Genomic DNA, 27,272 nt, shown 5'->3' on the forward strand with positions numbered 1-27,272 from the left:
CAGCGGAAATGGAGTCTCAAATCTCCCTCGATAGCTTAATAGATTTGGGTCCGGTGGTGGTGGAAGCGGTAGTGGAGGAGGGTTCAATTAAGGCGCCTCTTACCGAAACGCAGGGGCTGGAGCTGGTGCTGGGGGTCGGTGAACGCTGCACGGTAACCAGCGCCATTCAGCGACCGGGAAGCGGACACCTGAGAGGAAGCGACACCGGCGAGCCGAGCATAATTGTTTAGAGGGGTAGAAACCCCAGTTTAACAAGGGTTGTTGGTTTTTCTTGCGTATTCCCTCTCGTCTTCTCTCTGGTCGTGGACTATTTGGCTACTCCCCGGCTGTTTCCTCTGTCAGTGTCACCTGCGCATGCGCAACTACCCTTAGCTTGTCAATCCCGATTAACCGTCTGTGTGCTGGACGTAAACAAAGCAGTTATGAGTTGTTAGTGTCTGTCAGTAAAACAGTAAGCCTGACACAACTGACGTAAGAAACTGTGTTATCCTTCCTGTTTAGGCAAACAGCTTATAGTTATTACATTCGGAAGAATCTTAAAGATTCTTAAAATTAGCTATTGAAATGTATATTGTACTTACATAAAGTTAAGGGACCAAAATGTTCAGATTTTAAGTCTCGAGTACCATGAGACTCCAGAAACACTTCATTATTTTACCTTTATTTATTTACCATAGTTGTTACAATGACAAGTGAACTGAACTTAAATAAATTAAATTTAGTTGCGTATGACTTTAAATTTTATACTTATTTGCATAAATGTAGTTGCATTAGTGTTCTAAGTGTAAGTCAAAATTAGGTAACTCAGACATACAGGTCAAATTTTTTCCTCGGTATTGAACATTTTGTCTTTACATCAACCTTAAAGGGCCTGTCAATTCAAAGCATGAAATATGAGAAAAAGAGTGTATTGTGTTGACTCAGTGTTCAATACCCATATATATTGTACATCATTTCATTTAAATGTAAATTAAGAAAGTTAGTCCAAAACTCTGGTACTCCAGTTTACAGTTTTGGGGAAAAAATCATTTCTGTAGGTTATCCTACAGGATTCATAGGCTATGTTGTCTTGTGTACAAACATATATTCGTGTCAGTGAAGTGGGCACAGTAGCCTACTGACTGACTGAAAACGTCTATAATATTTCAAGACTCCTCAGGCGTAGCCTGCCTGCCTGCCTGAACCTGAACTGCTACACTGTTATCTTCACTGCCTGGAGGTACAGATCAAGGATAGCAGCAACCATTGCCTGTCATGAACCACGCACTCAAATGTGAAGTGTATGTCATCAGATTATTTTACACAGCCCAGATGACAATGCACGCAGGTATGCACAAACACACAACTCTAGTACTATCTTTATAGCTGGTGTACATCATGGTTTCTTTTCCATTTCCTCCTAGTTATATAATACCAGCAGACTGTATTGCCCAAAAAATTACAGATGTGGGCAGTGATTTCGATGTCTAAAACCAGGCTTAAACAATTCCCAATAATTCAAATATAAGCAAAGATAGGAAGATTTGCCCTGCAGTTGATATTAAAAGCCATTTGATTTGTCCTTTACATTTTTTAAATTAACTTTACTATTTATAGTGTTTATCCTCAACCACATCCATACTTCTGCCAATCCATTTGTCTGAATATCCCATAGTCTATTTTTTCTCCCCTCCATCCATCCATCCATCCATCCATCAGGCAGCTTCTGCTGTTCTGTTTGTCCCAGAGGGATTAACAGCAAGGCCAGAGATGAGATGAGATGGAGATTACGACAGAGATAATGGTGTTTGGATTTAGAGTCACTCAGAGGAGGCAGTGGGAATTCAAAGCTGCAGCTTTAATCACAGGTGAGCCATGTGCTCTCTGATCTGATTGAAGAGATTTACACAGGTTTAAAACAGAGCAGCTGACAGCATTGGAAATAACAATGACATGAGCAAATGAAATGAGCGCAGACACCCTGTCAATCTTCGTTTCACTCACTTGCACCTTTCACCACAATTAATATAAAACTTTGTTTGATGTGTAAGCTTTGGTTTTTGCTTATTTTGGTGATAGTAGGAGTTCGTCTGTGAAGGTTCTCAGTCATCCAGGTCATGGTATTTCTAAGTTTAATCCAAAAGGCAACTGGAGTTGGTTGAAGTTCAAGAACTTCAACCTAGTCCAGTTGCCTTTTGGATTAATCTTAGTAGTAGGAGTTTGGTTTCCCACCTAAAGATCATCAGATGAAGACTACCAGGATAGGTATGTCTCTGAAAAGGACAAGATTATTCAAATTTGAGCGATATATGGTCTCCAGTGTTAGCATCCTAATAAGTACCTATTAATTCATATTAATTTATATACAGTTTAACTTTCCCTATTGGGGGATAAAGATTATCTTATTTTCCCAATGCTGGAATTTCACTATTGGGCCGAGAGAAACTTTCAACCTTTATTTCAATTCAATTCAGTGAGCTTTATTGGCATTAATGTAACTGTTCCAATATTGCCAAAGCATTATGTAATTATACAAATAACATGATAATAATAATAATAATAATAATTTATAATAATAATAATTTGTCTGAATTTAATTGCGTCTCTGTGTAGGCCTGCATTACTCGCCATGTTATTTGCATAAGATTGCTCAATGAGTTACACTTTGGATCAACATCGCCATCTATTGGTTATACAACGAAATACATTTACAATCATGACGTTTTAACAGTTTCCCTTGGCACCGATATCTGCTAATATGCCCTTTACTTTCAAGTGCTTTAGTAATATTACAATAGGAAAAATAGGGCATTAATCAGTGATAAATCACATCTTGCTCGTCATGGACACCTGCGTCTTTGTCAGTGAAAGTCCGTACATTCGTTACAGAATGATGAAATGATATTCATTGAACACAAGCAAATATAAACACAATTATAAATATTGTTTGTGTGTGTGGTCGTTGTGATCGCATGGCGGCTGACTTTGCAGAACTTGCCTTGTGTAGGTGTGACAGAATATTGTGTCGAATCTGCCGTTCCCGTTCACAGTTAGCGGAGAAAGATGGCGGCCCCTGCAAAACAGTGAGTAGCAAACATGCTAACGTGATCATGATTTTGAGTGATTATCATTAAACGTGTGCTGTTCACTTGGTTGGGGTTAAATTTATAGTTGCGATAGAGAACTTTTTACTGCAGCAGCCATGGCCTTACAGTTTAGCGTTATATGTTAAATAAGATGTGTCGTCCATTGCTGCTCCTGCTGCTAGTGAACGTGATGCTAACCTAGCTTGTAAATTAGCTAGTTAATGTTTTTAAAACTACAGTCATTCTTCAAATGTCCATTATTCTTACCTGCTATATGTGTATCAAGTAATAGTTAATATTACTGGAAACGAAGTTGTTTTTCTTTGGAAATTTGCCTAATAATTATAGTCAGGATGGACGAGGTATTAAAACTTTTATATCTTATGGTAGTTACTGAAATCGCAGTTAAGTGGGCAGATTTCGTTTGGTTTCGAGCGTTTTGTTGTTGTGTGAGGTTTTGCACTACATGAAGCACGCTAACCCTCAGTTTGCCGAGCTCACCTGTCTCATAAATATGTGGAAACCATCCTCATAATATGGCTAATCTTCACTAGAAAATTGAAAAGGTCTAATGTCTGTCAGCAATACAGCCAGATGGGAGAAAACATGTTTAAATTGTATTGAAACCACTATTTAAAAGGAATGAGACTGTTTCTAAATGTTGCTCTACTGTTCAATGTTCAGATAATCATCAACTCTACTTTAACTGCAGGTCCTTTGCAGTGAATACAAATAGCTGCTTTGGTTTTGCTTTGGTTCTGGTGTCCCAGCAGAAATACTCAATTTGTTGGGGAGTTAGCCTAGAACTTGTGCAAGTCATACGTGGGGAAAACTTACAGATTACTGGGTTTTTTTGAAGTCATGGTTTAGATCAGATAAGATAACCGTTATTGAGACTCTTATTTGACATGGGTGGGAATAAATAGCAGTCCAGGATGCTGCGAGGGACCTCGAATCTTCAACCAGAGGGCAGGAGCTGAAACTCTGGGAAGAGAGTGGGAGTTGGATCAGACGCTCATTTCTGTGACTGTCTGGTTATAGTCTGCTCCTAGATTGTTTGGAGGGACAGATATGTTTAAATTAGGGATACAGGATATTGTTTTGTTTTCTTTGCTGATAACTGATATGCCGATATTTTCCAACCCTGCCAATTTCGATACCTATATATATATGGAAAATGTTTTTTTCCACCTTATTGCAGAGAACATCAAGTCTCCCCTGTAGTGGAATCTATATCATGCCTACTCTTATTGTAGTGGCCCACTGGCAGATGCAGAAATAACATAATACAGTGCTTTTTAAAATGTACTGGGCAAGATAAGAAAAGTACTTAAACTTTGGTCATGTACAAAGGAGTAACATGAACATTAACCCTCAGTCTGTGAAAAAGCACTCTGCTGCAGCAGTAAAGGAGGCCTTGTTTCCTAATTATCCACAGGTACGGGCTGATCTTGCCTCAGAAGAAAGGAGCATCAAAGACAGCAATCTTGCAGAAACCCTCAGTGTTTGGGGATGACTCGGACGATGAGGTGGGTGAACTTTCGGACAATATAATTAGTTTATTGTCATCCACCAATTACTGCAGTTTATGCAGACATCTTCACTGTAAAGGAAATGAAACAGATTTCTGTCAAAGAAAATGAGAAGAAACACCTGGCATTTGAGCAGACTTCCATCTAAACATTGAATATGTTTGGTACATTTTTTTTTTTTTCAGACTTCAGTTGGGGAGAGTCTGCAGAGAGAAGCTGTCAAAAAGAAGATGATGAAGCAGGTGAGGGAAGGAAAGAAAGAAATCTATAAAAGTTCACTTACTGTTATTCACTGTTTTCACCCTTGAAGTCAATCCTCTGTCATTAACATTTTTCTGATCTATATCTGCCTGTATCTCTCTGTGTGTAAAGACACGTTTGGAGATGCAGAAGGCCCTGGAAGAGGACAGCACTGTATATGATTATGATGCTGTGTATGATGACATTCAAAACCAGAGACTTGAAAGCAACAAAAAAATGCTGCATGGCGCTGACAAAAAGGTAACCTCACCTATGTGGAACTCTTGCATTGCTGCGTTTGTCAACACGCGGCTTTCAGAGTGATCTAATGGCTAGAAATCTGTTGTTTGTGTCTCTCTGTTACAGCCGAAGTATATCCAGCAGCTAATGAGAGCTGTCGAGGACCGAAAGAAAGAACAAGAACGGAGGGAAGAGAGGAAGATCCAGAAGGAAAGGGAGGCAGAAGGGGAGAAGTTTGCAGATAAAGAGGCTTACGTTACCTCTGCCTATAGGCAAAAACTGGAAGAGCAGAAGGAGGAGGAGGAGAGAGAGAAGAGAGAGGCAGCCATGGAAGGTTAGACTGATACTTCGTGCAGGCACAAAAAGGCTGTTTTGAGAAATAATTAAGTGTTGTATGTGAAACAATGTCATGTAATTTGCTTAAATTATTATTATTTTTTGCTTAGCTGCTTTGGACGTGAAGAAACAAAAAGACCTGAGCGGCTTCTACCGGCACCTGCTGAATCAGACTGTAGGAGAGGAGGAGATACCAGATCGCTCAGCAAACAAGTCAGTCAAAGCTCAGCTCTATTTGGCCATCCACACGCACAGAAAGCACATTCAGATTAATCAAAAACTATTCAAATTCCCTGATTGAATCTCTCTTTTCCTGCTTCCACAGAACTCAAACCTCCAAAGACAAAGAGAGGACTTCACCTGTCTCCTCACCAACTTCCCATGATAAAATCCCAAGTTCGTGCAGCGACAACGAGGAGGGGCACGAGCAGAAGTCTGGGTTTAGCAAGCCCGGGGTCGGCTCAGCACACTCAAAACGCCAATACAGACAGAGGTCGCCTTCATCAGGGAGTGGAGAGGAGAAAGAGAAAGAGAGGGAGAAAGAAAGACATAAGAAGAGCCACAGAGATCAAGACAGAGACAGAGGGAGGGAAAGAGAGAAGGACAGAGACAGGGACAGAGACCGAAACAGGGGAAGGGAAAGGGATGACAGACATGGAGGAAGAAGAGACGACAGAGATAGAAGGAAAGACAGGGACAGAGACAGAGGCAGAGAAGACGACAGGAGCAGAAGCAAGGGGGATACAGCGCGGGAAGACAGGCAGGGGAAGAGGGAGAGAAGCCCCAGAGAAAGAGAGAGAGATAAGAATGGAGAAAGAGACAAGAGGCGGAATACAGATGAAGACAAGAGGAAGGACAAAGAAAGGGAAGAAGAGAAGGAGAGGAGGAAGGAAACGGAAAAGGAGAGGGTGGTGATAAAGGAAGAGAAAGATCCAGAGAGGAAGGAAGCGGTCGCTCAAGAAACGGGGGATGAACAGGGGCAGGAAGGTGAGGAGAAGGGGAACAAGTTTGCTAAGCGCTGCACGGATCAGACTGTGAGCTCGGCCAGAGATAGGTACATGGCCCGACAGATGGCACGCTCGGCCTGTAAGACATATATAGAGAAGGAGGAGGACTAGAAGCTTTAATTCAATGTACAGGATACGGTTAATGTTATTTAATGTTTTTTTCTACCAACAAATCTAATGTAAAGATCAATACCAACAATGAATATCTTCTGTCTTCCCTTCCCTGTTACCAAAGCCAGTTGGTTGCAACTCATGGCTCAACGATTTCCTAAAACAGCTGGGAAATGTAGTTTTGTTCCTCAAACACAATTAAAAAACTGTTTAGGACTATTTTCATGGATAATACACATTTACAGCACTACTAAGGATTATTCACAGCAATAGAAGGTTGTATGTGGAATTTACTCACAGAAACTACATTACCCATGTTTATCGTACCAAAAGGACAGGTAACCTGAGGCAACGGTGAGCGTGAATCTGAAGTTTGGATAAACAGACAATACGCGTTAGAAGGATCTGTTTGTGTTGTGTTGTGTTTTTTGCCTTTTTATGGATTTTGTTGAAAAATATTGAATATTACCAACTTTATTCTGTAACCACTGAACTCACCATGTGCTGCAGTGGACAGATTGAAACAGCAGAGTGTGCTCATGGTCTTTAGGGATGAAGAGAACCCTACATAATACTGTGTTCTTTGGGCGTAGGGTTGTTTATGACTGTGAAACAAGAGCGCTGACTTGTAAATATTTTGACAGAAAGCCTCTTAGAACATCACATAAAGGAATGAGTGTAAATAGGAAATTTCATCTCATTGCTTAATTAGAAAGATGGATGAATGTGGAGTAATGTGTGAGTTGTTGATGTTTCGGTTTGTGTCATTCTGATCTGCTCAGTGATGAGGTAATAAAATAATTCCTGCTCCACATTTTCTTCTGTTGCTGCTGTGTTGTTTTTTTTTGCAGATTAGTGTTATAAAAGAATCTACATTTCAGCCCATAATTCAGACAGTAACAAAGTTTATTTCACAAGGATCATTTGATCGCATAAACATGTTACAGGTTTTTCTTTACAGGTTCTGCACAGGTAGATATAAAATGTAATAAAAGCAGCATTTGTTTGCAGGACTCCTCTCTTGCCTCAGTGTCTCCTGTGCTCCTGTGTTGGGGCTCAGTTGTATATGGTGATGTTGGACCACTGAAACAAAAGGAAAGGCAGTTTGAAGAAATGTTAGTATAGATCAAATTTCATAATAGAAATATACAGTTTTAGCTGATAATTACTTTACAGGTTTAAGATTTTCACACAAAATGTATGTGCTTATAAAATAGGATGCACTGATGCAGATAACACTGCAATTCTGCATTACATTTCAACACAAGACTATTAGTTGTTTCATATTGCAGTAAATGATGTGAATACTTCTGCCACATGTTCTACATCTGTATGCTGTATGGCTTGAGACAGAATTGAAAATAGACTTGCCTCATCCCAGGTCAGGTGGATCACTCCATCAGAGGATTTGTCCTTGAAGATATCTGTAAAGGAAAAAAAAGTCGCATTAGCATGAAACACAACAGATTTTAGGATTAATCCGAAACAAAGAAGGTTGCCCCGTCACTCACTCGTCGTCTTCTCCAGACGCATCATGAGAGCGACGAAGCTCTCCAAGGTGGTGTTGGAGTTGCCTGAATAGCGGAAGATAAACAGCTTCACCTCCAGGCTGTCTGGATCCATTCCTGGTACAAACACAAGGAGAAGGAGTTACAGTCACAGTTGTGAACATGTTCCCCTTTATTGGAATCATTTTAATATGAGGGTTGAATCGAACAATAGTTTCATTACCTGCTGCCCTGATTGCCATCGAGACCTCGTAGTCAGACAGGGATCCATTCTTGTTCAAATCAGCGCGATGGAAGTTTTTCTGCAAAGAAGATTCGCCGACATTTAGAAATTAAAAGCTCTTTAAACTTGAAAATGACATGAAAATATGTCTGACTATCAGCCACCTTGTATTCTTCAATCTTATTCCACAGGGCCGTGAACTCAGTGATGGACATCCTCATGTTTTTGTCGACCTTTGCATGTTAAGGATCGCTCAGACAAAAACAGACAAAATACTACTTAAACTTGTGATTGTGGTGATTTCATTTTGACTTAATGGCATCGGTTTATTTCCAAGTAGACATACAAGAAATTTGTGTTGGTGTTTTGGTGCTAAAAACAATGAACACAGAAGTATGTGATCATGCGGGGTGAGACGTGAGGAAAAACAGGGTTACATTTCTTTTTTAGGATACATCCACTGTAGCGATCATGCTCCTGCAGGTGGCCAAATCAAAGCCCCACCTGGTCCCTGTGAATTATGGACACAGAGAAACTCAACTGGTTGTCAAACTGCTGAAATAATTTGATTCCCAACAAATGCGTTTGAAGCGTGCGTGATGAAAATGAACTCACCGTGAGGGAAGTTGTCATTCAGCAGCTTCTGGAGCTGGAAGGCGCTCAGCTGACCTCTCTGACACAGAAACAACAACACTGTTTAAAACAACAAAGAGAGAATAAACTGCCAAGCAGATGGATGAGCGAAGAGAGGAGAAACACACCTGATCAGCATAGCGGTTGAAAAGGAAACGGGTCTTATCCTTGGGCTCCTCGTCTTTTTTTTCATTTGGTATCTAAAGATGAGAAGTTAATAGGTCAGAGGTCAAATTAATCTCTCTTACTGACAGAGAAAGTTGTTTCATTTTATACCTCGGGAAGAATCAAGTTCTCTTTGTTGTCTGCGGTCTCGTGATGGTCATCATCATCATCACAGTGTCCGTCGTGGGGGCTGGATGCAGAGCAGAATATGAGTCAAATGAGTCACTTCCTGTATCATTGATTTCATGGTTCTTATTCTGTTGGAGCAAACATCTACGCCTAATTCAAAGACCAGATTACACAGTTTAGCTTAATATTAAATCTGTTTTAATTACTAAGGTTATTACCAACTGTACAGGAAGTGCAACAAGCTAACAAAATAAAAGTTTAGTGGAGAAATACAACATCGAGTTCCAAAGCTGGTATCAAACGCTTGGCTGGATTTTTACAGGATGTTTTATTCATGCAAACCTTTTAATTCAACACTGATGCACTGAGCAATTTGATACATTTGTTTGAATTCAAAAGCCTTACGTGATCTTAGCCTCAGACTTGGAGTAGACGGTGAGGACGAACTCTGCGCTCTGGTAGGGCTTCATGGTGGATGGGATGATCACGTACTCTCCAGGCTCCAGACTGTGCTGCTCGATCAGGTCCCTGTTGTAGGTGTACATCTGTGTGTCCTTCATGGGCCTGTTTGTGTTGAAGAAGGAGGACCCCAGGCGACCTGGTGGTGTCTGGAAACAATATGAACCTCGTGTCATGGGATGGAATCGCATTATAACGATCATTTAAATGTGGAAAATGCTGTGTGTGCGCAGGTGGAGTGTGAGGTTAATGCTTACCCCTTCTGGAACCTGAAAGTGAAACAGGAAGAAGAATGTTAATATATAGTTTAGATATAAGTCAAGTGTGTCATAATTTTTGAACCGTCTTATATGCAATTTGTACTTCACAGTCATGAATTCAGTGAAGTCACACCAAATTTGAGGAAACAAACCTTGAAGACGGTGACTCCGATAGGGTAGGAACGGATCTGTTTGCGAGTCTTCTGCTTCGGTTTCTGCATCAGAGAGAGCAGGATGTTTTTGTCTTCCTTTTCGGTCTTATCGATTGTCGTCACCTGGATGCGATACTGAGGGTTTGTTGCAAAGGAAGCTGCGGGTGATGAGAGACATTAAAACTTCAGTTGACTCCTCTGTGACATTTAAAACACTTTTGCAGTTATAAAGGGTTAAAGAAAGACTCACAGTTGGACAAACTGCCGCCTGCAGTTCTTCCTGCATCCCAGCTGCCGTCGTAAATCATGCACTTCCACTGGCAGGTGAGGTCTCCGTCAATAAAGTTAGGGTTCTCGCAGCAGATGAACAGCATCAGGAAGTAGCGACAGAAGTCCTCCAACTCCATCCTGACGGATAAACGCAGCAATGCAAGAAACAGAAAAGAAAAGGCCAGAAGAAATGTCAACCAATGGCAAATTCTGCAGTCTACAGCCAAAGGAAAGAAGAAGAACAGCTGTATGGCTTTTAATTCAACTTAATTTGTGCATTTGTTTATTCATTATCAGGCATCACTGTTTAAAGGAACCAGGGGCCGGATTCACAAAGCATCCTTAGGGAAAAAAAATCTTCTTAAGTGCAATTTTCTTCATAACTTTAGTATTAAGATAACAGTTACGAAAATGTGATATTCCTGAATAAAGTTCTTGTGTTTTTTCCCCCGAACTTTGTTCTTATATTTCCTCATAAGAAAAAAGCAAAGACTACATGAGGTTTTTGAAAGCAAAGTTCTTAGTTTGCATTGTTCTTAGGGGGTCAGATGAAGCGATTAACTGCACGCTGTCGTTTGTTTACATTTTCCAGGGCAGAAATTGAAAGTGAGTGATATATGACATATTAAAAGAAGGAAGGAGTTTTTGTTAAAAACCACCACTTAAGCATGTACAGGGCAAAATCAGCGCAGAGATAAGAGGTACGGCTTTGTCCACAGGGGGCGTCAACATCAACACAAACTGAGAGTTCCTCACAGGAGCTTTAAACATTCATTTAGAAAGTTAGCATGTCACTCTTGCTTTTGGTGGACATCTCATATGTACTAAAGTTAAGCTAGCAAATGTGACAGTTATTATTTTAATGAATTGAAATAACATGTCAGTCCTTTAAAGTCAATAATGACACGCCTAATTACATTACATACACAGCTCATCTCATCTAAGAAGTTCCTAAGTCATAAAATAAAGAAGTTCGTACAAAACAAGACTGTTCCACAGAAAATAATAGTGAATTGCACTTAAGAAGATTAAGAATATGATTGTGAATCGGGCCCCTGGTTTGGTCTTTGACCACGAGTAGTGCTTTGGAGCAATGTTACTAGAGATGTACACACATTGTTTCACACATTAGTAAGAAACACATTTTTTCAACTTCACATGGTGCTTTTATATATTTACCAGAACTCTCCATCGTCGCGGTCGAAACACTTCTCCCGATCCTCTGGGCTCACTCTGTTCCAGTTGTCTGACCTGAACACACAGGGGGAGAATACATCAGTGATAGAGTCCTTGTTTTTTCCCGCTTAAGTCTTCGGTCATAGTGCAGTATAAGCTAGATTTTTATTGCATGTAAGTAGAAGTAGGATTATTTACTTGTCACTCCACTTTCCGTTCCACTCCGTTTTGCCCCAAGGGTTCATGATTCGCACCAGCTTCACTTTGGAGCCGTAATACGTGACCTAAAGGTGAAATGAGGAATCAGATAAACAAGCAGAGACCAACAAACTGCTGAAAAAAAACCTTCCTGTTTTATGCACACAGAAATTGTACCTCAGTGACTGCTGTGACAGAATAGGCATGTGCATCCACCAATCCAGTGTGTGCTATTGTGTTCACAATCTCACCCTGAAACAGACAAAACAGTTAGATTAGCCTGATGATTTTTTTTAAAATTTTATATCTAAGTAAATGGTTCTTACCCCTTTCTGCGCAGTCCCACAGCAAATCATTGAATTGCAGCCGGTGGCGTTGCTGAGTGAGTTCCACAGCTCCTCATCGTGGCCAACACTGTGGACCTCCTTGAGCTCGTACATCATGTGCACGCCTCCACTGAAGTCCTTGCAGGCCTCCGATGGCAAGCCGGCATTCAAGTCAGCGTATGAACCGCATACTCTGATGGAGAGAGAGAGAAGATGTTGGCACATGTTGCATGTGGTCAGTGGTCAGAGTAAACCAAATTCTGGAGTCTTTGCGACAACTGTAAGTGTTTCTGATGAGTGCTGGTTTCATACTTGGCGTATGCTTTCTCCAGCAGAGGGACCCAGAACTCGTTGCCGCTTGTGGACCTCACAGAGAGCAGCCCGTTGTCAATTGTTGGCAGATGATCATCAATGACAACATCCACCCACTTGCCGAACCTCCAGAACTGACACAGAAAGGACAGAATGACAAGTTAGATAAGGAAAAGAGGGTATTGTGCATCATGAAAGCATTGTTTGTGTGTGTTATTAATGAACCTACCCTGAAGTGAAAGATCCCAGCATAGTTCTTGAAGGACTGGTCCATAGGCACAACTTGCACCATCAGGCCTTTATGGAAAGTCAAGGCAGAGATTGCAGCCAGAAACCAGCAGTTACCTGACAAATTAAGAAAAACAATGTTTTGTTAGGAGTTTTCAACAAATCAAAGTATTAATTTTAAGATGTTTTTAGCTGTAAGACAGAGTTTTCCTTCTTACCCAGCTGGCCTTGCCCGAAGTCAAAGCGTGAGGCTCCCTTGGAGCAGAAGCAAGGCTCAGCATCGATGCCTTGTCTTTTCAAGATTTCCTGAGCAACACATCAGAGGAAATAAATAAATAAATGTGTGTTCTTATACTGTACAAATATACATGTATACTATAAAATAATATTTTATAGTATTTACCGCTGGACGGAGCCACTCCACTTGATTCTCACGCCACCGTGGCAGATCAGGCATGTCCCCCAGAGAGCGGTTGTCAGGTGGGAAGCTGTCGTCCACAAATGGCCTCCCTCTGCGGAGGTGGTTGTCCTTCAGCTGCGCATAGTCCTGGTTGTTGTACTTGGCAGGGTTGTTAGGGCTCCCCTCGCTGCCATCCTGGTAACGCAGGTTGATGATAGAGGTGCAAGTTCCAGACTCAGGCATGATGACGAGAGCTTCAGACAGACTGCGAAACAAGGACAGACAACATTAGAGGATTATGAATCTCATGTGAGATGCAGAAGCTGTTTAAGTCTGACAGGGCTGGAGGGTGTTACCTGCAAGACGGCTGCAAACCAACTGCTGCTTCCCTGTAGGAGAAGAGACTTGGAAGTGTCCAGTCTGAGTTTTGCAGCAGACTTTCCCTCACTTATATACACAGTGTATTGCATAATTCTACAGCCAGACCCTCCCCTAAGAAGGTATAGTGAAGCTTAAATTACAGGGGGCTGGGAAGTTTCTGGTCGAGAAAACTGGTTTTGTGGGATAAAATATCCCCTCTGGTGAAGTGTCACCTGACATTCTTAATGTCACATCATGCCTGCTTGAACTGCACACACAGTCTTTGTGCATCTTTACACCAAAACAAAGTTATGAAAAACAGAAGAGAAAAACAGCTTTCATGTGATATCTGTGAAAAAGTGAAATTTGGCATCAACTTTTTGTGGGACGTGAGCTCATAAGAACTCAACTTTTTCTAAAAAAGTGACTTAGTAAAGAATTTGGTGAATCCATGTTTGCTCGTAACTATGATGGTGGGATTAGTGAGACTCCCCTCAGGCAGGATTCGCACCTGAGAACTGTCACGCACACAGCACGCTGCAAGAAAACAAAACATGTCACTGTCATATATGGCTTTAAAAAGCAAGAATGAAGACAATAAGCATTCAAATTAAAATAAAATAACAGGTGTGCAATGGATCCACACAAAAAGGTCACATCTATACCTTGCAAAACCGACTATATGTAACCCAAATAGTCCTGTGAAAAACAAAATAAAGCTCTATGGGGCCCGTGATTCTTTACAATTGTATATTACATAACCTCAGAGTTTTACAGTGTTATAACTATATCTATGTCACAAACATAAGAATAACTTTATTTGTATAGCGCCTTTCAAAACAATTACAAACATGCAAGAAATAAAAAAGGGTTTATGCTTTATAAATAAGAGGAGCAGGAAAACAACGCCGTATCTGCAAGATCTACTATTCTAGGTCTGCATATACTCATTCAGAAATTCCCTGTGGGGAATCTTGCAAGTGCATCAACTGATCAGGAAGGCCTGGACTGTCCTCTGGAATCCATAGAGGAGGTGGGTGAGAGGAGGATGTTTAGCCAAGCTGACATCTATCATGGACAACCCCTCTCACCCCCTGCACGATACTGTGGGGGCCTTAAGCAGCTCCTTTAGCAGCACCCGCCCTGCAAGAAGGAGCGCTATCGCAGGTCATTCATCCCATCTGCAGTCAGACTTTATAACACCAGCATCACAGTCTGACCACAATACTCTGTAACTCATCCACCAGTCACTACATGGCAGCTACTTTGCACTGTTCTATTTATGCACATCTACTCTAACATATTATTATAATATCACACTTTAGTACATATACTTCTGCATTTTTATTACCTCATCCATACCGTGCAATTATGTCTGTGCAATTACTTTTCATGTGCACTTGTTATTTATTCTGCAATAGGTCACTATAGGTAAATTTACTTATTATGAACCATATCACCATGATACACACTGTCTGTGTGTGTGTGTGTGTGTGTGTGTGTGTGTGTGTGTGTGTGTGTGTGTTTTTAAATTGGTGCAATTTTTTTGTACAAAAACCATCCACAATAAATTAAAGGTGTACATAGTGTATATATTTATTATTAAAATGATGATTGCATTTTATTGTCTTTTTGTTTTGCCTTTTTTTTATTTTATTATCCATCACTTGTTTTACCCTGTCCTTTACTTTGAGCTGTTGAAACAAGTGAATTTGCCCCAATGGGGGATCAATAAAGTCTATCTTATCTTATCTAATCAAATGTAGATGTGCTCCATGCTTTATGCTGCCACACAGTTTCACGTAAAGCAGGCCTGTCTGTCTGTAATGCTGCTGACAAACAAGTGAAAACCCAACCTCCTGTGCAGAGATTATAAGTAGCCTGGTGTTAAATATCAATGCAGCTATAAGGGACAGCATTTCAGAAACCTGTCTAACTTCAGGAACCCTTTAATGCATCCGCTTAATGATGATTACAGGGCTGCTGCAAACCACTCACCACACTGATTACGAAGCACACACAAAGCAGAAGGTTAATCTATAAGCACCACTGTCACTGCGTAAGCCTGCTGCAGGAACAATGTGCGCCTTTTCACACATGACAAAGCATCTCTCAACAACTTTGTTGTTTGACTTCAGGTTTACATTCGCCCTCGGGGGAAAATCTGTCTAGACATGATATATATGTCAACAGCTTTAGGAAAAGTATCTCATAACTTGCATTTTGCGCTGCAGTACTATATGCAAATACACCTATGGAATTGTTACGTAAAGCAGATAGCCGTCCTTTTCCAGGCTGTAAAATGAGTTGTTTGTTTGATGCTTTCAGCGCAAGCGAGACACTAAAACGATAAAGATGACGTTTGTGATGTAATGACAGGTCATGATATGGAAAAATAAATTGTTGCATCTTGGTTTATGCTCTTTTTTAATGGTTCCTCACAAGGTTGAAACCAGAAACGCAAAAAAAAATGTTGTTCTTCTGCCAGCTCTGGACATGTCAGCACACATCCCCGGACATTCCCTGCTGTGAGACATAATGGACGTAAGAGCAGCCCTGGGGAGAATTCTTGCTAAACAACAAAAAATGCTTTGCTTAAAACAACCTCTTTATCACAAGTCGTGCTTTTCTAAATTAATGTTCAAAGCAGAACACAGAGTGAAGGCAGGAGTCATTGCTGACTGCAAAGAAGTGTTACACCGGGACTTTTAAAATGATTTACTGTAAAGCAAAGTCAGGAAGTATTAGTGAGCAAAGAAAAAGGTTTTTTTATTCAATCTAATTACATTGTAATTTGTGGTTTTATGAACAGGTGGCAGGGATGTCTGCCAGCTTTACTTCCGAGGAAATGTGGAGCCAAAAGTAAAGATGCCAATTCAGAAGTCACTTATAAGTGTTGTTGTTCTATTTGGGACAGGAGATGTTGGAAGAATCCAGATACCTGAAGGCACAATTGCATATTTAAGCAAAGAAAACATCTCATAATAAGGGAAAGTGTTTTCAATGAAAGCGGATATAAGCACAAGTTTACAAAAGATACTGCTGACTCCATTATCCTACATGGTTACACAGTATGTGTTAACTCCCGTATGCATTGAAGGTACATCGTAGAGAAAGATGATTTACCTGGAAAACAAGATGACAAATGTCATCTTTTAAGTGTTTGTTTTCTCCGTCCTCCCCTCCATGCAGGCCCAGCCACAGAAATTGCTGGGCCCCTGAAAGGTCCCTCCCTAAAACCTGAGTTGTTCATATAAAAGCATGCGCATCTCAACATGACCCCAAACATGAACACATACATTTTAAACTCATACAGGCACCTTATCATTATTATCCACAGAAGAATCCTTAAGTTCAAATTAAAGTCAATTAAAAAAAGTATTTTTCACAATTACTACTTTATTGTTTGGTTTAAAAGCCCTTGCTAGCTCTGTCCTATTCTTCCTTTTTGGTTTCTCGATTTGTGCGCTGGTCCTTTTATGTCAAGGATTCACTGAAATATGGCAACAATAGCAATTAAGGTCATGTGTGGAAATCGATTTAAAAAATAAATCATGACATTTTAAGAGGGTATTTATATTTTAAAACAGGCTACATTTCTATAAAAAAAAAAAAGTTATTTTACGACAATGGGCCCCTTAAGTGGCTGGGCCCCAGAAAGCTTATAAAAAAAGCCCTGCCGCCCTGCCTCCATGATCTGTTCTATAGCTACAGTAATCGTAAAAACACAGTGCCAGTTATGTGCGTCACAATAAAACACCTGCCTTAAGCATTGCATGTTTGCATCTTGTTTAACAAGAATTTGCCCCAGAGTCATTCTTTAAGTCCAAAATTTCCCACAGTGCTACAGTCCAATGCCAACATTTGCTATTTTACAATGTTTAATATAGTTGTGTAGCATGGTAGCATGCTAACATTTGCTATTTTACATTGTATAAATAACTATATAGAAATAATCAATCTTGTCACTGATGGTCTGGTTTGCTTTTGTAGTTGATATAGACTCTATATCAACTACAAATGAAAACCTCTATATTATAGAGGCATCAGAATTAATTTCAGTCTGTTTCATAACCAGCGAAAAACTCCTCTCAGGAGCTTTAAGTTATATTTATCAAACACTTAAAGAAAGCCAAAACCACCTGCATCTTTAGGCCGCCATCTTGCTCCTCCATGTTACACAAAACTAATAGCATTCGTTTTTCAGAAATGTAGTCATAAAATAAAGTACTAGAAAATCACTGAAAACATCAGTCATTGAAAATGTTTATCTGATAATGTAGCTAGATAAAAAAGTCAGGAGATCACCAAAATGAAAACAATTCCTCCTGGACAGAATAAGATCAAAGACCAAAGTGATGGACGAGCCAATAGACACCTGTTGAACCAAGCTTTAGCAGGGATTAACATCAATGTGGACATTGATTTTAGGAAAGTGTAGAAGAATAATCCGTCCGTGGGTACCGAGAAACCTTTTACATATAATCAACATGTTTAATCAGCCTTATGTTGCACTACCCTAGCAGCTATCTGTTTTTTTCTTTAACATCAGCTAAAATGTGCTAATCATAGAGAGTTACTTTTACTCCCTAACAAATGTATTTTGGACCTGTGTGTAGATTGTGTAAAAATTAAATGATGACTTCAGTTAAAGCAGGTTAACTGCTAATATTTTATACTGTACAGATGTGCACATCTGCACATCTTTTAATAACACATGTTGTACATATTTTGTATTATACGTATTGCTTTTCATATTTTCATCCTTAATGCCTATTTTTTATCTTATTCTATTTCAGTCATTTACTTATTTTCTTCTAGTTCTGTGTTAATTGTTCTGCACTAAAATCACCAAAACAAATTCCCTGTATGTGTAAACCTACTTGGCAATAAACCCGATTCTGATCCTGGTTCTGATACTTTAATGTGTGTTTTTCTTCATTTTGTTTTATTGAGTACTTGTGCTGTTCTAAAAACAATAAGGTACCTGAAACAAACATGTGATTGACGGTAGCTGAAGGCTAAGCCCAGGGGACAGCGTCATCACTTTAAAGCCGTCTGAATGTAGCATAAACTTGAAACAGCTAAGGGTAGGTGAGAAACGCTGGACTCTGCAGACATTCTTTGCATTTTTGCATTATGGATTTAAAAGTGGCCTTAAGGGGAAATTCTCAGTTAACAAGAGGTAAACACGCTATCCTTAAAACAAGCGTCTCTTACCTAACACATGGTGCTTTTATGATTTTGTAAATATTAGAGCATGGAGTGGACGCAGCAGCACATAAACATGTAGGAAGTGTGTGGGAGTTTTTCTTTATTGGGACTATAAGGTTATATGACAGGGTGAATCCTAAGGTCACTTTCAGGTCAGTTACTAACCCAAGAGCAGAAGGTCAAGACCGCTTCTTTTGCAGGGCAATAGGTCAGCTCAGTTGTTGTTTGGAATCCGAGGCCCATTAGCATCATCACACTGACGTCTTTAGCTGGGCGAAGAATACGTAGTTAACCTCATATGCCGGATCAGAACCGGGTGGCACAACGCCGAGTGAACTTTTCTGTTCATCAGGATTCTCCTGGATCGAGCATTTATTTGGCATTACTTGGCAACCTTTTTCCTGGTTAAAAAAAGATTAAATAAAAAAAAATTAAAAAGCTTGCTTGTATGTTTGTTACTGCCAAATCATAATTCACACTGCTGACAGTCTCACAATTCTAACCTGTGACGAAAGGCAGTTCCTTCACTATATAACCAAAAGTATGTGGACCCTCCTTCTAATTGTTGGCTTCTACTGCCTCAGCTACACCCACCGCCAACAGATGCATTAAATCAAGCAAACAGACACAAGTCCCGAATATTTTAAACAATAGTCAGCGTCCAACTTTATGGCAAAAGGTCCAAAGACTCATTCCCTTTTCAACACAGCTATGCCGCAGTGCAGACACCTTCAGAGAAAAGGCCCCAGCAGAGGATGCATGTCCTGCCACAGGAGCTGCGGATGCAATCTACACCACTATCATTCAGTCTGTAACATCACAACAGTGTGGTTAGATCAGCCACCAAACAGGGCAGGAGCAGACTGTGAGAGATGGTCAGGGCTGCAGAAAGATTCAGTGGAGCAAACCTGCCCTCCATCCAGGATTTATACACGTCCAGAGGCAGGCAGGAAACACCACTGCAGATGCATCACACGCACTGGACACATCATGTTTAACTTCTCCTCTCTTGCAGGTGCTATAGACTTCTGGTCATCAATAATAACTGTTATTTTCATTAGACTTTCCTGCAATGAACCGTTTATACCTGTCAGGAACAATCCCTGTGAATAACCCTGTGACACAAACATCCCATGTACCTGTAAATTGTAGTTTCTATTCTCATTTTAATATCAATATTTGTACACCTGTAGTTTAATGTTTAAGTAACATTTTGAAGACATAGTGCATCCTATAAAACCAAATGTATCATATTGTTTTTGCGACCTCTACATCATCAGTGTTTACCTTTTTTTTCCTGAAAAAACCTGTTGACTACAACCAGACACCTGCAGTGCACAAATATTCCACCAGGGGGGGCAAAATATATGACCCAGAGGACCTTTGGATGAGACGTCAACATTTTTCCAATTTTGAAAAAGTTAAGCTGATGCTACAACATATAATGACTCAATATTTCAATATTAATTTTATAATTAATTTATAGTAAAATCGTGTCCAAAATGTTTGAATCAACTAAGATACATTTAGGTATAGGTATTCAGGATAATTGATCTGTGAAGTATGCATTCCCTAAAGCTTTTGATTGTTTATGAGTGGAAACTGATACATTTACAGGCTTATTGTGTTGTCTTGTTTTGTGTTTTGTGTTCTATAAAGTACTTTTAAAAGTGTGCTTTTATATGTAAAAAAAATAATGTAACTCATGTCACAAATATGATGCAAAACTCATACATGCAATGTGTTATCTAATTCCCTTAATTGGTCAGAAGGTTCAATTTAGACTCCAGATTCAAACTATTAGACCTTTCTGGGAATAATTTGATGGTTCAGGCCTCACAGGGTTGAGCTGCATGTTTTTGTCTCTGTGTATACAATAGAACTAACGTGAAACCGTAGAGAAAGGTCAAATAAGTTTCAAACAAACCTTTTATTTTAAGACACTAACCTGTGTGCTGTTTTGTACCAGTCACTGTATTTCCTTCCATCCCTGAGTAGCACGTCTATTTTCTAACGTAGTGTATTTCCTGGAAGTCGGTTCTCTGGTCGGAGCATCGGATCAGTGTAACTCCCCTCCCCTTCCTAAGCTCTGCCACTCAGGTATTAACTGTAATATCACTTTGCAGGGGGCATGAATCATCACTGATTGGGGTACACTTTCTCCTGCACGGGGTCACAGAACCCTTTGCCATATCTGAAGCAAACTGACAGGTACTTTATTACGTTAATTGAAAATGACTTTACCTTGAGGAAAATGTCCTAGCATCCTTGAAGCTTTGATCCAGAGGTCTTATTTTGGATCATCACTGACGTGGGGTGATTCAAAGCTCTGAAGGAAACAAGCAACTCCCTGCAGGCAACAACAGAGCACACTGCATTAGTTTAATTACATAATGGTAACCCTATAACGGCCGCTTTTAGCTGGGCTTTGCAGTGCATTTACAAATGTAGGTCTACTTACCTACATCTCAATATTTGAAGTCGAGACTTGAAGTCCTGTCCTGAACGAATAATGCATCAGGGTTAAGGTCCTGATAAAAGGTGAGAAATGTTTGTATGACCTCAGAAAATGATCCATTGTAAGTTAGTGTAAATGTCCACTCTACCTCACTTAGCTGCTCTGATGTGAGATCCTCAAGTGTCCCAGAGAGCCCAGTTTTGCTGGGGTTTCTTTCTTGAAGATCCTCCATTCATCCTGGATGGATATCTTGAGCTGCTCAGTTTGGCGTTAAATTTCACTCTGCAAAGACAAAAGAATAACTACAGAACAGACCTTTAAAGTCAGAGCATGCTAACAGTTTCACAGTATAAACCCAGTGTGAGACAGCAGCATGAAATGTGATGTGAAATCTCTGCATCAGTGTTATACGTACAGGTCGGTGCAGTCTGCTTGGCACTGAACTGACAGCTGCTTGGCAGTGATCAATGTGTCAGCGTCATCATACTGCACATAAAAGGTACAATCAGCAGTGGAATGTAATGTAAAGCATTTATACTCAAGCTCTGTGATTAAGAACAAATTGGAGGTACTTGAACATTACTTGTGTATCTTCTTCTCGTGCTACTTAAAACTAAAAGCGATCTATTGTACTATTGTACTTCTCAACTTCCTCCTTTTATTTGAAAGCTTTAGTGACTTGTTCGTTCACAATATAAGATTTATGCACACAAAAAATGTAGTGTATTAAGACCTTCTAAAATATGTGTCTGTGTCACATGTTAATAAAGCTACCAAACAGGATGAACAAGTACAGCTGAAATTAGTATGTTAGTTCATCAGTCAGTTGACTGTAAATTAAGTGGTTTAAGTATTTTGGCTATTTTAGTCATCTTTAAAGTGATAATCTCAAAGATCTCAGTTTCGTTCTCTATGGCAGCACCTATGGTGATAAATTGCAGCAGCGGGCGCCGCTTGTGATTTTTTCTGCGAATTTCACCACAGACACCCAGTCTGTAATACTGCAAATGCAAAGACTTTCATCAGTGGGCCACAGGCTCAATCACCATTATGTTACCTCATTCAGCGATAGATATCGACTTAGCAGACATTTATTTACATGACAAAGTTTGTGCTTGTTACTTTAAAGAGAAAATAATCACCTGATAAATTAAACTTCTAAAAAATAATCATGCGTTGCAGGCCTTCTAAAAAACTAAACCAGAGACTAAACTGATCTTAACTTAAGGAGCTACAAAAAAAGTGTAAAATCCTGCTTTGAATTGAATGCATCATAAATGATAATCTGATTATGTATAATAATCTATCACCAACAGCAAACATTTTCTGCGTTGAGTGCTTTTACTGTGCATTTTGGTCCCCACCTCTGCTGCATGTACAGACTTCTGAGGTATGTGCGGGGAAGTGGGAAAGCATGTCGAATGTTGTTTTTTGTGCCAAGGCAGGATTTTATGTAGCATTTGACCAAACAGGAAGGAAGGATTTTGTGAACATACTCAACCTGCAAGAATAGTGTCTGTTCTTCATTGCACCAAAGGAGAAAACTGTCTCTTCTGTAGAGTTATTGCACAACATATACCAAATGCTACATCGCAGTAATCTGATATTTATTATCTGAAAAGTCAGAATGTATCTCTGTTATTGTACTGGTTATTAAAAAGTAAAACTGCAGTTCATGCAACATGCTGCTACATCACAGTAATGTGATGGCATTTCATTGTAAAATCACAGTTTAATGGAGTTATTCTTTAGCAACATACAGCTGGATCACAAAAGGTGGCTGAGTGCAGTACTTGGTGCCGTTAAAAAGGAGAGAGAAAAACATGATGAAGTCGTAAATGCTAGAAAAATGTTTGGAATGGTTTAACCCTAAATGCATCACAAGTTTCATCCCGCTGTGACTCACAACATGCAGCATGCTCGTGCCCCTTCTGTATATTTTGCCAATGAGAGTCCTCACTGCCTCGCCCCCACAGTGACACCTTACCTCTGCAGCTAAATTCATGTTAAAAGCAACTCTATTATTTTCCTAGCATCAGGTGATTTACACATAAAAATTCATGCAACTATAAAGCTTCTTCGGCTCTGACTTTGTGGCTGTTTGTTCTTGTTGTTTGCTAATTCATGCACTGACATACTTTAATAACTTTGTTTTTAGTAGGAAATTGAGTCAAAACTTTATTTATACAGCACTTTCAATTACAAAGTGCTTTACAGACGGGAATAAAACAAAAACAGGCAAAAGCAAAAATAAATAAAAAAGTTAGAAAAAAGAAGATATCATCATTTACATGCAGCCTAGGTAGTCAAGTAGGTCAGTAATTAGGTCAGTAATTGAACGTGTTATATTAGATGCTAATTCTGTTTCACGTTGTTCAGTTCACTGCAAAATGATGTTCAAGCTCCGTATATTCGACAGCATTTTGACATATTCATTTTTGGGAATATGCCCCATTAAAGCCCCTCTACATTCACTAAAGAAAGTCAGCTCTGTACACAATGAGACTTTTATTACCTGTACAATAAGTGCTCTGCAGAGATTGTGACGAACATGTATGTGCAGCCAACAGTGAGTGAGGAACATTTATTATGTAACAGTGTCACCAGGAAGATTCGTAACAGATTCCCACTTTGTAGGTGTTCACCACCAGCAGTCAGTCATATCATCAAGTGCTTTGCAGTCGTGTTTGAACAAGCAGAAAGAGAATACAAAAGGTGACTTGTACATATCTAGTGGACAGGCTGAACACACACACACACACACACACACACACACACACACAGACATACAGAAGAACCTTTAAGAGAGTAAAAGGTGGAAATAAATTAAAAGGTGAGAAAAGGTTAACTTTTTCATTTTAGTCCTCAGACAGACTCAACAGTGTTCCTATAAAGTATCTAAAGCTCAAATTCTAGTCACTTAAAATCATCTGTTGGATAAATAACTGTGACTTTTACTTGTGGAACCAGGAGAACCCAAAATTGCTCCTCTCACTTTGCAGCTCTTTCGTCATCGTACACAAAGTAGAATCTGTGATGATGTGCCCAGAGCAGAATGATTATTTAGTCTGTGGTTCTTCTTTAAAAACTTTTAAACATTAATCTAAAAATGTCTTCCAAGCAGGGGCGTAACATTAACTTAGCACAGGGGGGGCCATGCCCATTGATAACCCCCATATGGAAATCAGAAATGAACTGAGAGGTTGCAGCCCCCTGGTGGGCCTTAATGGTACTGCATGTAGGCCGTGAGAGAGATTTACAATAAATAAACATTTTTTACTTTAAAAAATGTACTTATTTTGTTGCTTTACAAGTTGTTACAGGCATGTGGATTTATTTATTTATTTTTGCTACATTGCGGTAGGTCCACTTTCACATAACATTTCTGTAAAAAAAATATTTTGGGAATACCAAGTTATTAAGGTTTGGTAAGGTTTAGAATATTTGTATATATATATTTGCCTGGCTCCATACAGTAACACAGTAGGATTAATGAGAAAATAACTGAGCTGCCTTAAGAGGGATGTAATGTCTGATCATGTTTATCAAATTTGAGTTGGAAATCCAAAATAGGGAGTAAATGTGTGTTTTTTATTTCAGTGAGAAGGTATAATCATAATATACTCCTAGCAATAGTCCTAATAATAAATGGCACTACATACTGGAAATGATCATTAACACAGGCTCATACATTCATTAACAGTGAGCTTGATGAAGCTATTGGCGGTGTGTGGCTTCTTAATATACCATATTGAGCCGCCACATGCTACTGGAGCATGCGATGTTCAGGGTTTTGAGTTAAACATGCAGAAAGACAGGTTTGACGTATCTTTACCACTGTCCTGGGAACACGATTAAACTAAACATTAAAGCTATCTTTGATTATTAACATGTTTCTTGTAAGCAGCTCTGGATATAAAAAAAATACAGAAAATAGTAATCATATACTGTATATACCTGGGTAGGTTTATTTTTCAGCCCCACACCAATGTGACGCCCTTGCCTCCAAGTGAGCGTAATGTGAGCTGATAGAACTACGTTCTGACAAGCAGACTTTAAGAGACTTGTTTAAGACGGGCTGTCAACATCTGGTTGTAAAGGTCTGTTACCCACTGTCTCCTTTACAGACTTCATTCCTCTTTTGCTCAAAGGAACAGGATGTGCTGAGAAGACAGACCTGCTTGATGTCTGTCACACCGAAGACATAACGCTCCAACAATCATAACAGACAGCTGTTTTCCCTAAATATTGCCAGAGGAGTTATGATGTGGATTCATTCATGAAAAGGTTTTCAACACCTGGGTCCAAAAGACGCAGAGGACTCATTACGGGAGAATAATTTTGGTGGTAACTGGAACAATGTTTTTTTCTTTAAAACAATGAAACAAACAGAAATAATTTTAGTGCCGCAATCACAAACACACCCCACAACAGGGAGGGAACAGACACATGTACTTTTGATGTTGGCAAGTCATCAAAGAGAGCATCAACCTATTTTCCAAATCTCTAACACGTCATAGAGAAATGTTGATATATGTACATAATTATAGAAATATATAAAAGAAAAGAGTTTTTTTCTGAAGGAACCCACTGTAAACCTTCAGGGTTGAAAGACAACACAGAATGTGGACAAAACCTGCAGTTCCGCAAGTGGCCACTTGAGGCTGGCAACAAAAGGGAGTCAATCCCCAAATACACCTGTGTTCAAATGGCTAAATTTACAGCAGATTAAACATGTACGACCTGGAACAATTATGGATTAATTTATGTCATGAAATGTAAACTTTTCTACTTTAAAGCTCCTGCGAGGAACTTTCACTTTGTGAACATTTTGGCGCCCTCTGTGGAAAAGCCGTACCTCTTGTCTCTTTGCTGATTTTGTCCTGTACATGACAAAGTGGTGGTTTTTTAACAAATCTCTTCCTGCTTTCTTTCATATGTATCACTCACTCACAATTTCTGTCCTGGAAAATATAAACAAAGGCAGCAGGCAGCTGATCTCTTTGTCTGACACCTACCCCCTGCCAGCCTTTTCAGGCATTAAAAACAACTATATAGAAATATCAAACTTGTCGCTGATGGTCTGTATAGGTCATATACAGACATCAGCATAAATTTCAGTCCGTTTCATAACCAGTGAAAAACTCCTCACAGGAGCTTTAATTAAATTAAGGCAGAACACTTTGCATAATTAGTGGTGTAGCAGCCACTTTAAGTGACCGATGGATGCTGTCAGCTGTCCTGCTAGTTTTCACTTCACATAATTCCACTCACTGAACATGACACGTGTTTGTGGTGTTGGTGCCTTTTGTAGAATTGTTCATGCAAATATTATGGCTTTGTGTGCCGTTTATTATACAGGTCCTTCAGTTATTCCAGTATTATATTCTCTATTTGTTGGCAATAAGCAGATATCAGTGCTTGTTCAGTGTTTCTTTTCACTTATTTGTGGCAGCCAGTGAAAGGGGACCGAAGGTTATTTTCGCCAATTCAGACCCATTAGGAGCAATCCAGCACAGAGAAAAATCCTGGTGTAGTTTCAGGGTTTTTAATATAGACAAAGGACACACATAAAAACACTGCTATATAGTTCTACTAATGTTAAAAAGCTTCACAAGTTACCTTTTAAATTCTTGACAGAACCAAATCACTGCCCCTACCCAATGGTTCAAACAAAGTTTCATAATATGAAATGAAATATTTCAATTGTTCTGTAAATATTTATCTCATCATGAATTCATATATTACAGATGAATCACAACATTATGTTTGCATGAATCATTAATTTGTCCTTTACAACTGCATATGAAGACTTAACAGTAAGTGTAACATCAACCAGAGGGCTATAAATGACTTTTGATGAAAGTGAGTAAAAGTAGCTCCATCAACCTGCCAGGAATGAGCTGGTTGTCATCCGTTGGGCCTCAGGTGACTTCACTCCATCTCTGCTTCAGCCTTGGAGTAGATTGTGATGATGAAGCTTGATGTTTTGTTGGGTTCGTACGTGCAGGGAACGATCAAGTACTCGCCTGGCTCCAAGCTGTAGAACTCGATCAGTTCTCTCTTCTCATTGAAGTCACTGAGTTTTAGAGGCTCCTGATCCTGGAAGAGCGTTGACGTAAGTCGCCCTTTGGGTGCCTGCATAAACAGGACATTTCATTTAATAGACGTATGTATGCAGGCTAAAGTATGATTATTTCTTGGTTATGAAAATGGTACATAAATGATTTGTTTTACCTCTAATGGCACCTGGTAAGTATAAAAGATAAG

The 27,272-nt window shown here is 39.6% G+C and overlaps 2 protein-coding genes across 3 annotated transcripts; one reads left to right on the top strand and one right to left on the bottom strand.

Annotated features, from left to right (window-relative positions):
* Positions 1–1,309: 1,309 nt before the first annotated feature.
* nsrp1 (nuclear speckle splicing regulatory protein 1) lies at positions 1,310–7,345 on the top strand. 2 transcript variants are annotated; one of them, XM_069666260.1, is made up of 7 exons: positions 1,310–1,327; positions 4,504–4,594; positions 4,783–4,839; positions 4,970–5,098; positions 5,204–5,411; positions 5,524–5,626; positions 5,739–7,345. In XM_069666260.1, exons 3-7 carry the CDS (start codon positions 4,828–4,830, stop codon positions 6,529–6,531), a joined length of 1,245 nt encoding a protein of 414 aa, XP_069522361.1. In that variant the 5' UTR covers positions 1,310–1,327; positions 4,504–4,594; positions 4,783–4,827; the 3' UTR covers positions 6,532–7,345. The 2 variants fall into 2 exon arrangements, with proteins under 2 accessions (XP_069522361.1, XP_069522353.1); XM_069666252.1 differs by lacking the exon at positions 1,310–1,327 and adding an exon at positions 3,034–3,062.
* A 242-nt stretch (positions 7,346–7,587) lies between these two features.
* On the bottom strand, positions 7,588–27,146 carry LOC138600796 (calpain-1 catalytic subunit-like). Its single transcript, XM_069672305.1, has 21 exons — positions 26,941–27,146; positions 12,974–13,235; positions 12,789–12,876; positions 12,572–12,687; positions 12,343–12,476; positions 12,031–12,223; positions 11,882–11,956; positions 11,705–11,790; positions 11,510–11,581; positions 10,311–10,468; positions 10,061–10,218; positions 9,878–9,917; positions 9,595–9,787; positions 9,172–9,250; positions 9,024–9,095; positions 8,878–8,935; positions 8,718–8,773; positions 8,263–8,341; positions 8,043–8,156; positions 7,903–7,955; positions 7,588–7,614 (listed from the first exon to the last, which is right to left on the bottom strand). The coding sequence occupies exons 1-21, from the start codon at positions 27,144–27,146 to the stop codon at positions 7,588–7,590; spliced, it is 2,319 nt and encodes a 772-aa protein (XP_069528406.1).
* Positions 27,147–27,272: the final 126 nt, after the last annotated feature.

The sequence above is a fragment of the Semicossyphus pulcher genome, unplaced genomic scaffold, assembly GCF_022749685.1.
Source record: "Semicossyphus pulcher isolate SPU_LCO1_2020_fin unplaced genomic scaffold, fSemPul1.0.p SCAF_10, whole genome shotgun sequence".
NCBI lineage: Eukaryota > Metazoa > Chordata > Actinopteri > Labriformes > Labridae > Semicossyphus > Semicossyphus pulcher.